General features: G+C 37.4%; 1 protein-coding gene across 9 annotated transcripts in view; it reads left to right on the top strand.

Annotated features, from left to right (window-relative positions):
• The window catches only part of EML4 (EMAP like 4), a 159,374-nt gene that overhangs the window by 114,656 nt on the left and 31,294 nt on the right, over window positions 1–13,424 (top strand). For all 9 annotated transcript variants that reach the window (XM_025994299.2, XM_072767215.1, XM_025994301.2 and 6 more), the window contains 4 exons: window positions 10,008–10,159; window positions 11,650–11,775; window positions 11,862–11,993; window positions 12,692–12,759. In XM_025994299.2, coding sequence (XP_025850084.1) covers window positions 10,008–10,159; window positions 11,650–11,775; window positions 11,862–11,993; window positions 12,692–12,759 — 478 coding nt within the window. The remainder of the gene's footprint in view (window positions 1–10,007; window positions 10,160–11,649; window positions 11,776–11,861; window positions 11,994–12,691; window positions 12,760–13,424) is intronic.

Below are 13,424 nucleotides of genomic sequence, written 5' to 3'. Positions count from 1 at the left end.
CGGGTCTCCAGGATCGCGCCCTGGGCCAAAGGCAGGCGCCAAACCGCTGCGCCACCCAGGGATCCCGATGGAATCTGTTTTTTAAAATTAAATTCTATACACAGTTATTAGCTGAGCATATATAGCCTATATTTGACTATATTCAACCTTTCCTTCTAGGAGGCTAATACAACGTAATTAGAGATGATATAGATACATGTTAATTTAAACAATATAAAGATTAAGAGAGAAATCATCCTGGGACGCCTGGATGGCTCAACAGTTGAATGTCTACCTTCGGACTAGGGCATGATCCTGGGGTCCCGGGATCAAGTACCGCGTCAGGCTCCCTGCATGGAGCCTGCTTCTCCCTCTGCCTATATCTCTGCCCCTCTCTTTGTGTGTCTCTCATGAACATAAAATCTTTAAAAAGAGAGAGAGAGAAATCATCCTGATCATTAGTGTTTTATAAAGCCTTCACAAAAGAAACAGTTTATTTAAGCTATACCATAATGAATGTACAAGACTACAAAAGATATGGAACCTTGATCCCAGTTTAGGGAAACAGTTCAAGCAGAGGTGGAAGGATGGATATGAATGTGAGGCATCCAGGATAAGGTAAATTAGTTTATCATGTAAGAGTGTTAACAGAGACAATAGATAGCCGAGTTGAAGGAAATTTGATTTTAAAAGTAATGTTTTGTAATTTCTCCTATCAATTTTAATACATACTAAAAAATTGATAATTTAAGTAGGGCTTAAGACACAGCTTTTTTGAGTTATACACAAGAAGCCTTAACACTAGTTGAGCTAGGGGTTCCTGGGTGGCTCAATCAGTTAAGTGTCTGCCCTTCAGCTCAGGTCATGATCCCAGGGTCCTAGGATCCAGCCCCATGTCGGGTTCCCTGCTTAGTGGGGAGCCTGCTTATCTCTCACACTCTGCCCCTCCACTCACCCTGTTTGTGTTCTCTCGCACTTTCTCTGTCAAATAAATAAGTAACCAAAAAAGAAAAGAGGAAAAACTATAAATTCTAGGTGAGGTGAGCTCACCATAGAGGAAGAGTTATGAGGCCAGGGGTCCTTTATCCTCCCAGTTAGATAACCAAAAAAGACCCTGCAAGGATTGTAGAAGTGAAATTAAAAAAAAAAATTGAGATAGAACTCTTTATTTAGTGCCTTTGAAGAAGGGTAGAGAAAGTTTCTAGGATTATCAGTGCTGTAGAGAAGTTAAGAATAAAAACCAAGAAATGACCATTAGTAGTTTGCAATATCAACAGAACATTAAAGCCCCAAAACAGCTAAGTATAGAGGAGCCGGTCTCAAATGAGAATCCAAGATGAAAATGGAATGGGAAGTAGAGAGTTACTAGAGTCAGTCAGTAGTCTTTTTAAGGTTGCCTAGAACCTGAAAGTAAAATGGGAGTTGCCAGTAAAGAGGAGACTAAAAATCTTAGATGAGAATGCCTGGATTGGGCATGAGGAAGAATTATCTTTGAAAAAGAGCAAGAGCCTCCATCTTAATTCTGAGACTGGAGCTCTAGAAGTTATGATGTCTTATGTGGATAGATGAGGGGTGGGGGAGGGTCAGGATGACACTATTCTCAGTAAAGACAACTCTGGGTGGCTCAGCAGTTGAGCGTCTGCCTTCGGCTTAGGGGGTGATCCTGGGTCTATGGATCAAGTCCCTCACTGGGCTCCCTGCACGGAGCCTGCTTCTCCCTCTGTCTCTGCCTCTCTCTGTGTGACTCTCATGAATAAATAAATTAAAATCTAAAAAAAAAAAAAGACGACTTGTATTAAAGTTTTTATTTTTAATGAATTAAAAAAGAATAGTAATGTAGTAAAACATTACATAATCAGACTGTTACTTCAGAGTTCTACTTGTTGGAATTAGGATCCAGTTGAAATCTTTGTCTTATCTATGGATATTGAACATATTATAATAAATGAATTTTATTTTATTTTATTTATTTATTTTTTTTTTTTTTTTATGATAGTCACAGAGAGAGAGAGAGAGGCAGAGACACAGGCGGAGGGAGAAGCAGGCTCCATGCACCGGGAGCCTGATATGGGATTCGATCCCGGGTCTCCAGGATCGAGCCCTGAGCCAAAGGCAGGCGCCAAACCGCTGCGCCACCCAGGGATCCCAATAAATGAATTTTAAATAAAAAACCAAAATCCTATAAATTTAGAGGTATTATTTTCTAAACAGTTGTTGATTAAAACTATCTTTTCCAACTCTCAAAAGCCTGTTTTTGAGATTAAAGATCTTGAAAGCTGATGATTAGCAGTTATTTATGGTATAGTATTAATGAATGATTCCTGATTACTATATTTGTGGCACATTTCCTACCTTTCTCTTCTCCTTTTCACAACTTACCAACAGACTAGAGGGTTCAATCTCCCTTGGGTCTGGTGGTTTCTTTGAGGGCACTATGCATGGCCATGTGAGAAAGAGGCCATAAAATGAGAGAGGAGGGAAAAGGAATAAACCCATAGTTTGGTCCCATTCTTTTTCTTACTACAGCCCCTCTTCCCACCCCCCATAGTGGGCCTTGGCATTTCTTTAGCTTTATCTTGAATTGATTGTCCTCAGAAATACAGATATATTCTTTTTTATTTTTAAGGATTTATTTATTTAGAGAGCAGGCATGAAAGAGCACAAGTGGGGGTGGGGGGGACAGCAGAAGGAGAGAGAGAAGCAGGCTCCCTACTGAGCAGAGCATGTGGCATTGCTCCCCACCATCATGACCTGAGCCAAAGGCAGATGCTTAAGTGAGCCACCCAGGTGCCCCAATACAGATATATTCCTAAGTCCCATTTGTACCCAGACACACAAATATATTTTGCCCTTTTCTATGGTAGATGAGAAAATTGGAGGAACAGCACTGAAAATAGCCTTTTTAAAACCTCATTTTTTTTTTACTTTTTATTATTTTTTACTGCTTAAGAAAAGTAAAGCTGAAAAAATGTCCAGAGTACCATGCTTCCTTCAAAGTAGAAGGTTATGAGAGAAAATTAGAGATCTTCTAAAATCAGTGGGCTGGGAACAGGAAGATTCTTTATTAGCAGCAACAAGTGGTAGCAGCAGAAAGAAAACTAGCTAGACCAATCAGACTCTGAGAATACACAAGAAAAGAGGTGGAAGTTGACAGGAAAGCAACCTGGGCTTTCTGAGACATTTCCCCTAGGGAATGGCAGAGGAGTACAGCTGTTTCTCTTACTCATCCACCTCACCCTAAACACACAAACAGCTTCGCTTTGTCTCTCTGGAATCTGCATCAGACTCACCACAAATAACTTAGGAGTAAAAGAATCCTTATTTCTCTGCTCAGAACAAAAACCCTAGTTTACGTCTGTCTTTCCTAATAGACTTTCCTAGGACTAACACAATGTCTGGCATTTGGTACTAGCTGCTTGAAAATTATTTGTTAATCGTTAAAGAAATGACTTTAATCACCTTTGGGTTTTAGTGTAGGAATAAAATTTAAGTGGTACTGATGAAAGCACTATTTTCATGGAAAGTGTCATAGATTTCTTACAATTGTGCAGATTTTTATACTATATACTTTTTGAGATGCTATAGTAGTGTGTTCCCCTATCCATTTAGCTGAATTTCTTTGGCAGGTAAGTTGAATAGAAATTAACCCTTAAATTGTATTACCAGTGATCCTGATCTCAGTCACTGGCCATGCATTCTTTAGCTTCTTTTGTCCAGTTTTAGGTTCAAAGTCATGAGAAGGAATGGCAGTGGATTGAGGGTTCTTAAAAATCCACCCCCTTCCCCTCAAAAAATCCTTTCCCATTCATCTCTGTTTTCTTTTTCCTGGGCTCGTTTGTTCAGTATTAGAAATGCAAGGGAACAGCATTGTCTATCAAAATTGTTGACATGTCATCCTCCAACACTAAGCAGAATTTGGGTATAAATGTACCCTTCATTAGCCTTAATGTGTGCTGAGGTGGCAAACCAGGGAGAGGTTTTTATTTTGGTTTTTGTCTGAAAAACTTGGGGCTTAGCCTTTTTGCAAAGAAAGGCTCTCTATGTGTGTGACTATCATAAATAAATAAAAATTTTAAAAAAAAGATTTTATCTATTCATGAGAGACAGAGAGAGGCAGAGACACAGGCAGAGGGAGAAGCAGGCTCCATGCAGGGAGCCTGACGTGGGACTCGATCCCGGGTCTCCAGGATCATGCCCTGGGGTGAAGGCTCCACTAAATCGCTGAGCCACCTGGGCTGCCCCTCCATTTTTTATTTTATTTTATTTTATTTATGATAGAGAGAGAGAGAGAGAGAGAGGCAGAGACACAGGCAGAGGGGGAAGCAGGGTCCATGTACCGGAAGCCCGACGTGGGATTCGATCCCGGGTCTCCAGGATCACGCCCTGGGCCAAAGGCAGGTAGGCGCCAAACCGCTGTGCCACCCAGGGATCCCTGCCCCTCCATTTTTAAATTCTTGCCAAAATTTCAGTAGATTGATCCATTTTGCATATTCCCTAGTATGATATTTCTGCATCTGTGGCTGGCATTCTTTTCAACCAAGATCTGAATATACCGTGATAAGTGATAACGTCTAATAAAGGGATATTTTTGTATGGCAGAAGTAATCTGGGAGATATGAAAAGAGACCAAAACTATACTTTATGCTTCATAAGCTCTCTTGTATTTTTTCTTCTTGCATCCAAAATATTTTTCCTTAACTTAATTAACATGAATCTTCAAAGTAATTAGTATTTTCTGTTTTTTCTAGTTTTATTGAGCTATAATTGACATATAACATTGCATAAAGTGTACAACATAAAAAATAAACAATATCATGATTTGATATTTGTATATATGCAAAATGATTACCACAGATCCTTAAGATTTACACTCAGGATCTTTCAGATGTAGAATATATAGTATTGTTAATTGTAGTCACCATGCTGTACATTATATCCCCGGGACTTATTTATCTTATAACTGGATGTTTGTACCTTTTGATCATTGTCACCTGTTTCCACCACCACCACTTCTGACAATCACCAGCCTATTGTTTCTATTAGTTCATTTTTAAAAATTTTTACTTGTGAGATCACACAGCATTTGCCTTCCTGTGTCTGACTTATTTCACTTAGCATAATACCTCAAGGTTCATCCATGTTGTTACAAATGGCAGGATTTCCTCTTTTTTTATTCCATTGTGTATGTGTGCATATACCACATTTTATCAGTTCATCTGCCAGTCAACACTTACATTGTTTCAGTATTTTCTGTTTCTCATGTGAGTACAAGATACTTCCTATTTCCTACATACATGAGAAAGTTCAAAATTTTCTTTCATGAAATAATTCTTAAGTTTTCAGTGGGGGGAGAGGGGAATGTTACAAGATCATTAAATTTCCATTATTCTTAAATATTTTCCAAATACCTTTAAGAAATTAAGAAACAGGGCAGCCCGGGTGGCTCAGCGGTTTAGCGCCGCCTTCGGCCCAGAGCGTGATCCTGGAGACCTGGAATCGAGTCCCATGTCGGGCTCCCTGCATGGAGCCTGCTTCTTCCTCTGTGTCTCTGCCTCTCTCTCTCTCTTTCTATCTCATAAATAAATAAAATCTTAAAAAAAAAAAGAAAAGAAAGAAAGAAAGAAACTAAGAAACACCATTTTACCTGCTCTCCAATCAACATAGGCACATTTGACCCGTTGCTAATAGTATAACATAAATTTCAAAATCTGACACTCAATTCCATAAACAGACACAGAAAACCCCCCAAACTATCCTTATTTGGCAATCAAGGTAAACTGCTTTTTTAAGGAAACTTTCTGTTAGAAATGAAAAGGGTTTTGCGATTGACCTTGGATAGACTTGGCTGTAATTACACCTGGAGGTATAATAGGTTTTCAAATTAAAGGATAATTACTTTTCTTGGTAGGTATTTTTGGCTTAAATTGGAAGATCAAAAATACAGGCCCATGAAAAGAATTTTTCGATCGATAATCTGTTTTATTGGTAAATACTATCTAAAAGGGGTTCCCTGGGTGGCGCAGCGGTTTGGCGCCTGCCTTTGGCCCAGGGCGCGATCCTGGAGACTCTGCCTGTGTCTCTGCCTCTCTCTCTCTCTCTCTCTCTCTCTCTGTGTGTGACTATCATAAATAAAAAAAAATACTATCTAAAGGGAACTTTGGTAATGTGTTTAAATTTGAAGCACGGAAATTTTATCTCAATTAATATTAGGTCCTCCTCAGGAAATAGCTCTTAAGGGGGAGGAGGTGGAGAGTGGAAATCTCATGGAGCTGATACTACCTAGGTATTTTTATTCTCTCTCTCTCTCTCTTTTTTGTATTTTTATTCTTAATGAAGTATTTGTTCCTCAAGTTTATTTTCTGTTTTCTAACATTCCATCATTCTAGGAAGATCTGAAGTGTTTAATGAGGTTTTTGTCACATGGAAGTATGAAGACTGAATTTAAAATAGAAAAACTGTATTGCATTGTTCTACATTTTGATGGAGATCCATGAAATCCACATCTCTGCTTTTTGTAATTTCTTGCATGGTACCATAATACTTTCATACTACTCTTGTTAATTTGACTATTCATAAGAAAGTAAGCCCTTTGCTTTTTTTTTTTTTTAATGCCCAAACAAAGCCAACAGTACTCTTAAAAATGTCACACTTCAGGGTGACTGGGTGGCTCAGTCAGTTAAGCGTCCAACTCTTGATCTCAGTTTATGTCTTGATCTTCAGGATCATGAGTTCAAGCCCTATACTGGGCTCCATGCTGGGCATGGAACCTATTTAAAAAAAAAAAAAAATTACATCTTTCTCATGTCCTTTCTCTCTTGGTCACATCTGAGCCATGATAGATCATTGTCTGGCTATCTTACCAGACACAATTGTAGTGGTGTTCAAAGTATTTTTAGGTGATGAAAGTTGACGTAAGCTGAGCAGTTGGTATGAATAGCAGGTTTGTTGGAGTTCTCCCAGCTCTGCTGATTCAAGCAAGCTCTACTCCAAATCAGGCAAGCCCTTTCCTATCTTCCTGCCAAATATACCCACTTATTAAATACCTGTATCACTAGATCCCTCACACTGAGTAATTTTTAGAGTTAGCTGTAGCATTCTTTTTTCCAGAATACCAAAGTCCTACAAATTTTAGGACTATTTAATTTTTAAATAAAGTGGCAGCTAAAAGTGAACAATCTCAGTAACAGCTTTATTGAGATGTAGTTCACATACCATATAATTTACCCTTTCAAAATGTACAATTAAGTGATTTTTAGTACATTCATGAAGTTTTACACCCATCACCACTATCTAATTTCCAAACATTTCATCACCCCAAAAACAAACGTTGGGCCCATTATAATGCAGTCATTTCCCATTTCTCCCTCCCGTTGGCCTCTAGTAACTAGTTGTCTACTTTGGGTCTCTATGGTTTTGCCTATTTTGGACATTTCACATAAATTGAATTATACAATATATGGCACTTTGTGACTGGCTTCTTTTATTGGAACCTTAATGTTTTCAGGGTTCAACCATGTTGTGAAATGTATCAGTACCTTATTCCTTTTTATGGCTGAATAATAATATTATTACATATTATGAACATACCATATTTTGTTTATCCATCCAGCTGATGGACAGTCTAGAAAATGAATTTTTTCAGTTCTATTGAGATATAATTGGCATATAACTTGGTATACATTTAAAGTATATAGCATAATGATTTGATTTGGTTTGATATATGTTTATATTGCAAAAAGACTACCACAGTACGTTTTGTTTATATCCATCACGTCACAGTTACAGATTTTTCTCTTTTGAGGAGAAATTTTAAGGTCTACTCCTAGCTTAACTTTCAGATGTATAATACAGTATTGTTAACTGTAATCACCATGTTATGTGTAAATTCCAAGAACTTAATGGGGGCACCTGGGTGGCTCAATTAAGCATCTGCCTTATGCTAAGGTCATGATCCTAGAGTCCCAGGATTGACCCCGTGTCGGATACCCTGCTCAGGGGAGTCTGCTTCTCGCTCTCACCTTCCCTTCTTCTCTGGTACTCTGAAATAAGTAAAATCTTAAAAATTTAAAATAAATCCCAAGAACTTATTCATCTTACTTATCTTATAACTAGAAGTCTGCCTTTTAACCATCTTCACCCATTTCTCCCAGTGAATAGTTTTTAAGCTTGTAATTTTTTTTCACTTTTGCAAGTGATTTAAGATCTATTCATTGACTTTGGCCATATTGAAACAAAGCAGTACCTTCCCATTTTTAACCTAATTAATTCTACCAGGTATCTTCCAAAGAGCTTTTACTCTTGCTATGTCAGGCTCACTAGCCAGATAAAGAAGTTCTTTGAGTTACAGTATTATAAATACCAGAGAAAAAGTTCTCAGGAAATGAAGTGGTTATAGTTTGAGTACTAAAATCTTATCCTCACCCTGAATAAAGAGGACCTGACAGATGCCTGGCTGGTGCTGTCAGTGGAGCATGCCACTCTTGATCTTGGAATTGTGAGTCTGAGCCCCACATTGGGCGTGGAGCCTACTGAAAAAATAAAAAAGAGTGTCTGATTATATAAAATATACACATATGCATACATAGTTGACCCTTGAACAAGGTGGGTTTGAATTGCATGGGTCCACTCATATACACATTTTTTACAATACTGTAAATGCATTCTTTTTTAAAGATTTTATTTATTTGAGAGAGAGCAAAAGGGCAGGGGAGGGGTTAGAGGGAGAAGCGAACTCCCCACTGAACAGGGAGCCCAATGTTGGGCTCGATCCCAAGGACTCTAAGATCATGACCTGAGCTGAAGGCAGAAGCTTAACCAACTGAGCTACCCAGGGTGCCCCTCTTAAATTTTTCTTAATATTTTTTCTAGCTTTATTGGAAGGATACAGTAAGTATATAATACAACATACAAAATATGTGTTAATCAACTATTGATATTATCAGTAAGGCTTCCTGTCAACAGTAAGCTGTTAGTAGTTAAATTTGGGGGAGTCAAAAGCTATACATAGATTTTTGACTACACAAGGGGTTGGCACACCTAACCCTTCTGTTATTCAGGGGCCAATTGTATGTATATAAATAATTTTTGTTTGTTTGTTTTTAATTTTTTTTAATCTTCACGTGGACTTTATTGAAAATATTTTTTTATGGACCTGTCTTGTCCCTCCTGGATACTTAAAAAGTGCTGTGGGCATATAAGAAAGCTGGGCTATCATTCAACCATCGCATTGGTACAGCCAGACCAGTTTTTAAAATACTTCTCTAGTTGATCAAAAACCACTGCTTCAGGCTACCAGTGCCTACTTCCACCTCAATACCTTTCCTAGTCCTCCATTTCTTCACAAGTAAAGGGGGCAATTGTTGGCAGAGCAGAAGACCTCCGTGTCAGCAATGGATATTAAATATTATAGCTGTTACCTCAGCAGGAAATGAAGACTTTGGGGGAAGTTTAAAGGAACATTGAGTGAAGATGTGAATCCTCATCACAGCTTTGTCACTAACTATGTGGTATTGGTTAAGCCACTTAAATACCTCTGTGTCCTCAGCTCTAAAATCAGAAGAGTAGGGACACCTACTAACTACTACGCTCAGCAGTTGAGCGTCTGCCTTCAGCTCAGGACATGATCCTGGAGTTCCAGGATCAAGTTCCACATTGGCTCCCTGCATGGAGCCTGCTTCTCCCTCTGCCTAGGTCTCTGCCTCTCTCTTTCTGTGTCTCATGAATAAATAAGTAAAATCTTTTAAATCAATCAATCAGAAGAGTAATACCTACCCTCCCTACCATATAGGATGATTATAAGAGATAGTAAGTTCTGAAGCTCATATTCTCTCTTGTCTGTGGAATTATCACTACTTCAGCTTCTCTTTTTGTAAGAATTATTTTGAAATGTTTTCAGAGTAACTAAATATTGACTTGAATGCAGAAGGAGGAACTTTTGATTACTGACTCTATAAAGTTTTCTTCCAAAAAGACACTAAAGTCTGATGGAAAATATCACTAGTGTTTTTATTTTTCTTTCATCTTATTAGGTGTTTATCAGATCAGCAAACAAATCAAAGCTCATGATGGCAGTGTGTTCACACTTTGTCAGATGAGAAATGGAATGTTATTAACTGGAGGAGGGAAAGACAGAAAAATAATTCTGTGGGATCATGATTTGAATCCTGAAAGAGAAATAGAGGTAAGAATGAAACAACATGAAGATTTAAAATCTTAAGTCCTCTAAATGCTTACCTTTCATTTCACATTAAGTTAACACACTTTCCTGGAAAAGTGGTGCATGTTTTTATCATTTCGAAAAAAGGACCATTCATTAGACAAAATTTGAAAAAGTAAAAATATATATGTATACTGGGGAGACTAAGTTTTTATTTCTGAGATTACTTTTTAGTGATCCAAAAATATAATCTTGCAGACTTAAAATTAAACAAAAATTCATCAGATACAGTATCCAACTCTAAGGTGTAAAAAATAGCCAGTTTGATTTTAAAATTAAAAATAATGTTTTAAACCGAGGACTTAATAATAATCACTAATTATCTATGTATGTGTCATGTCATGCACCAAGTGTATCCACAATATGACAAGTATTATGTGCTCAGGGAAAGTTTGCCAATTGAATTGTCTCCAGAAGTGAAATGGTTAAGAATAGTATTCTGTAAGTCAGTGATTCTCAAAGCAAGGGCAAATTTCACAGAGTTTAGTATTGCTTCTATTTTTTTGTGTGTGACATAAATTTTGAATTTATTCTCTGTGTTTTCAACACATAGTATGTTTTCTGGATAACATTTTTTCTAAAAAGGAGGATCCCAATAGTACTGCTCTTGGGTTTTATTTCCAAAAAGACAAGGAAGTCAGAAGAGTCACTTTATCACAATTAAGTTCATAGTGGAAATGCCACTTCCTTTACTACTTCTTTTTTTCACAAATAATTCATATCCTATAAAAAGCTACACCTTCTGATTTATTCTTCCTTTTGCCATTTCTAACATCAGTTTGGATTACCGTCAGAATTCAATTATTTGTGCTTTTAGGAGTCACTTTGGGTCCTCCTCTCTAAAGAGTTGCATTCTTTCAGGGCTATTGCTTGGGTTTATTATCTTATTAATACACCATTCACTTCGAGTATACCATGTAGTGCATTAAGTGAGCTTGATCTCCCAAGGAGTCCTATGAAGAACAGTTATAACACTTTGCAATATGTTGCTTTTTAGTTAACAAATTTCACATGTGTTACTCTTACATTTTCATCCTTATAATAATCAGGAATAGGTAGGGTATATATTATTTCCCCATATTATAGATAAAACTGTCTTACACAAAATGATGTACCTAAAATAACTGGTGAATAAAAAAACCAGACCACATTTTTCATGTGGTCTAATAGAACTTTTTCCTTTTTCCCCTACTTCTAATGCTTAGCTCTTGAAGACACATAAAACAAATTTTAAACTGACTAAAGCACAGAATGTTGATATAATGCATTATAACTTGTATTATACAATGTAATTGAACAAATAAACTTATTAGTATAATATTACCCTGTGACTTTTAGATTTGAAATTCTTTCATTTATTACCCCATCATTGCTTACAGCTAAAAATGCAGTCTTCAGATAGCAATTAATACATGTTGTTATGTGTATGGTGACTTTATAAATTTATTTTTTAGGTTCCTGATCAATATGGGACAATTAGAGCTGTAGCAGAAGGAAAGACAGATCAGTTTTTAGTAGGCACATCACGAAACTTCATTTTACGGGGAACATTTAATGATGGCTTCCAAATAGAAGTACAGGTAAGATGTGTGATTTTAACCATTAACTGAGTATTTTTGATGATACCCTCTGTTTCTTATAACAAATGGATATATTTCATTTTCAGGGTCATACAGATGAGCTTTGGGGTCTTGCCACACATCCCTTCAAAGATTTGCTCTTGACATGTGCTCAGGACAGACAGGTGTGCATGTGGAACTCAGTGGATCACAGGCTAGAATGGACCAGGCTTGTAGATGTGAGTAAAGCAAAATGTGATTATAATCTCCCCACAGAAACTCCCTAAACTGGCAGTTGGGAGCAGCAAAGGAAAAAGAACAGCATTGGTTAAAACCAAGTGTATTTATACAGTTCAGTAAAGGGATGAGGTAGGGAAGAATGTTTAGTCACAAATTGTAACATGATCCCACTCTAAAGAAGCAAATTAGGGCAAAAGCTCAGTTTTTCTGTCAGTTTCAATAGAAAAAATAAAGATTTGACATATTTATGGAGCATTAAATTGTAACAGAAATGTTTGTGCCTCTGGCGGTGTTGCTGCTCACTAACGGATTCTCCTGTCTTCTTTTGGATTTGATCTCTTACTATATTTTCTCCCTGCCCAACCCAGACATCCACCTTTTCTACCCAAAGGTGTATATACGTTCTTTGCAGACTAAAGAACTATATACATGTTTGTTGTGATTATCCTTACCCTCCCACTGCCTAGCCACAAGTTGGCCGTCCTTTTCCCTCACCACTTTGCCAACATACCCCTTCCTGCTCTGGAATTCTTTTTCCTCTCATATCCATGTGGTATTTTTCATTGGCTACAATAAAATTGATCAGAATTCCATGTTTATATAAAACCAATTATTTTCAGATGTTTTTGCCACTATTCCCATAGATTTAGGGAGACTTTCTCATGTACTCCCCAACAGCTGTCTGTCTCTCTTCTAGGAACCAGGACACTGTGCAGATTTTCATCCAAGTGGCACAGTGGTGGCCATAGGAACGCACTCAGGCAGGTAGGGTCTTGAAGGGAAATGTGAGCTGAGTAATCTGAAGTGGTGGGATGTTTAATCATTATTCAGGAATGTTCTCGATCTGATCTGGAGAATTAATCTTTTTTAAGTGGCACACGAATATGCTTGTTTTTCTTATCTGTTGTGTATCCTCATTCAGTCATTTAGTAATTATTTCTTGAGCTCCTACTATTTGTTAGACACTATTCTGGGCATTCAGGCTACATCAGAGTGCAAAACAAAAATCCCCGTCCTTTTGGAGCCACCTTTTAGTGTGTGGTTGGAGACAGGATAAAAAATAAACAGTATAACTAAGTTTAGAAAATGTTAAAAGCCATGGGGGTGGGCCATTGAGAAGGAGGGATTGGGAGGGATTGCATTTGGAAAAGATAGAGTGGTCAGGATAGGTTCCTTCAGAAGGTGGTAAGTCAGCCAACTTGACCCTCCTTTGTCGAATTTTCTGTGGTGTCAGAAAATTTCTATCCTCATTTTCTTTTAGGGAAAGGAACTGAAACTGAAATAACCTACTTGAGCTTTTATAAATTGTTCTGTAGGTTTGTCATCCTTTTTTGATGTTACACAGATAGATTGTAAAAGTATATTTCCTGAAATTGTTATTAATTACTTGTCTTTACAGACCTTATATAGTACCTTGAGTAAGTTAAATA

This window comes from Vulpes vulpes, chromosome 8 (genome assembly GCF_048418805.1).
Source record: "Vulpes vulpes isolate BD-2025 chromosome 8, VulVul3, whole genome shotgun sequence".
Lineage (NCBI taxonomy): Eukaryota > Metazoa > Chordata > Mammalia > Carnivora > Canidae > Vulpes > Vulpes vulpes.
The sequence above is the reverse complement of the archived record's forward strand: the minus strand, read 5'-3'. Positions and strand labels throughout refer to the sequence as shown.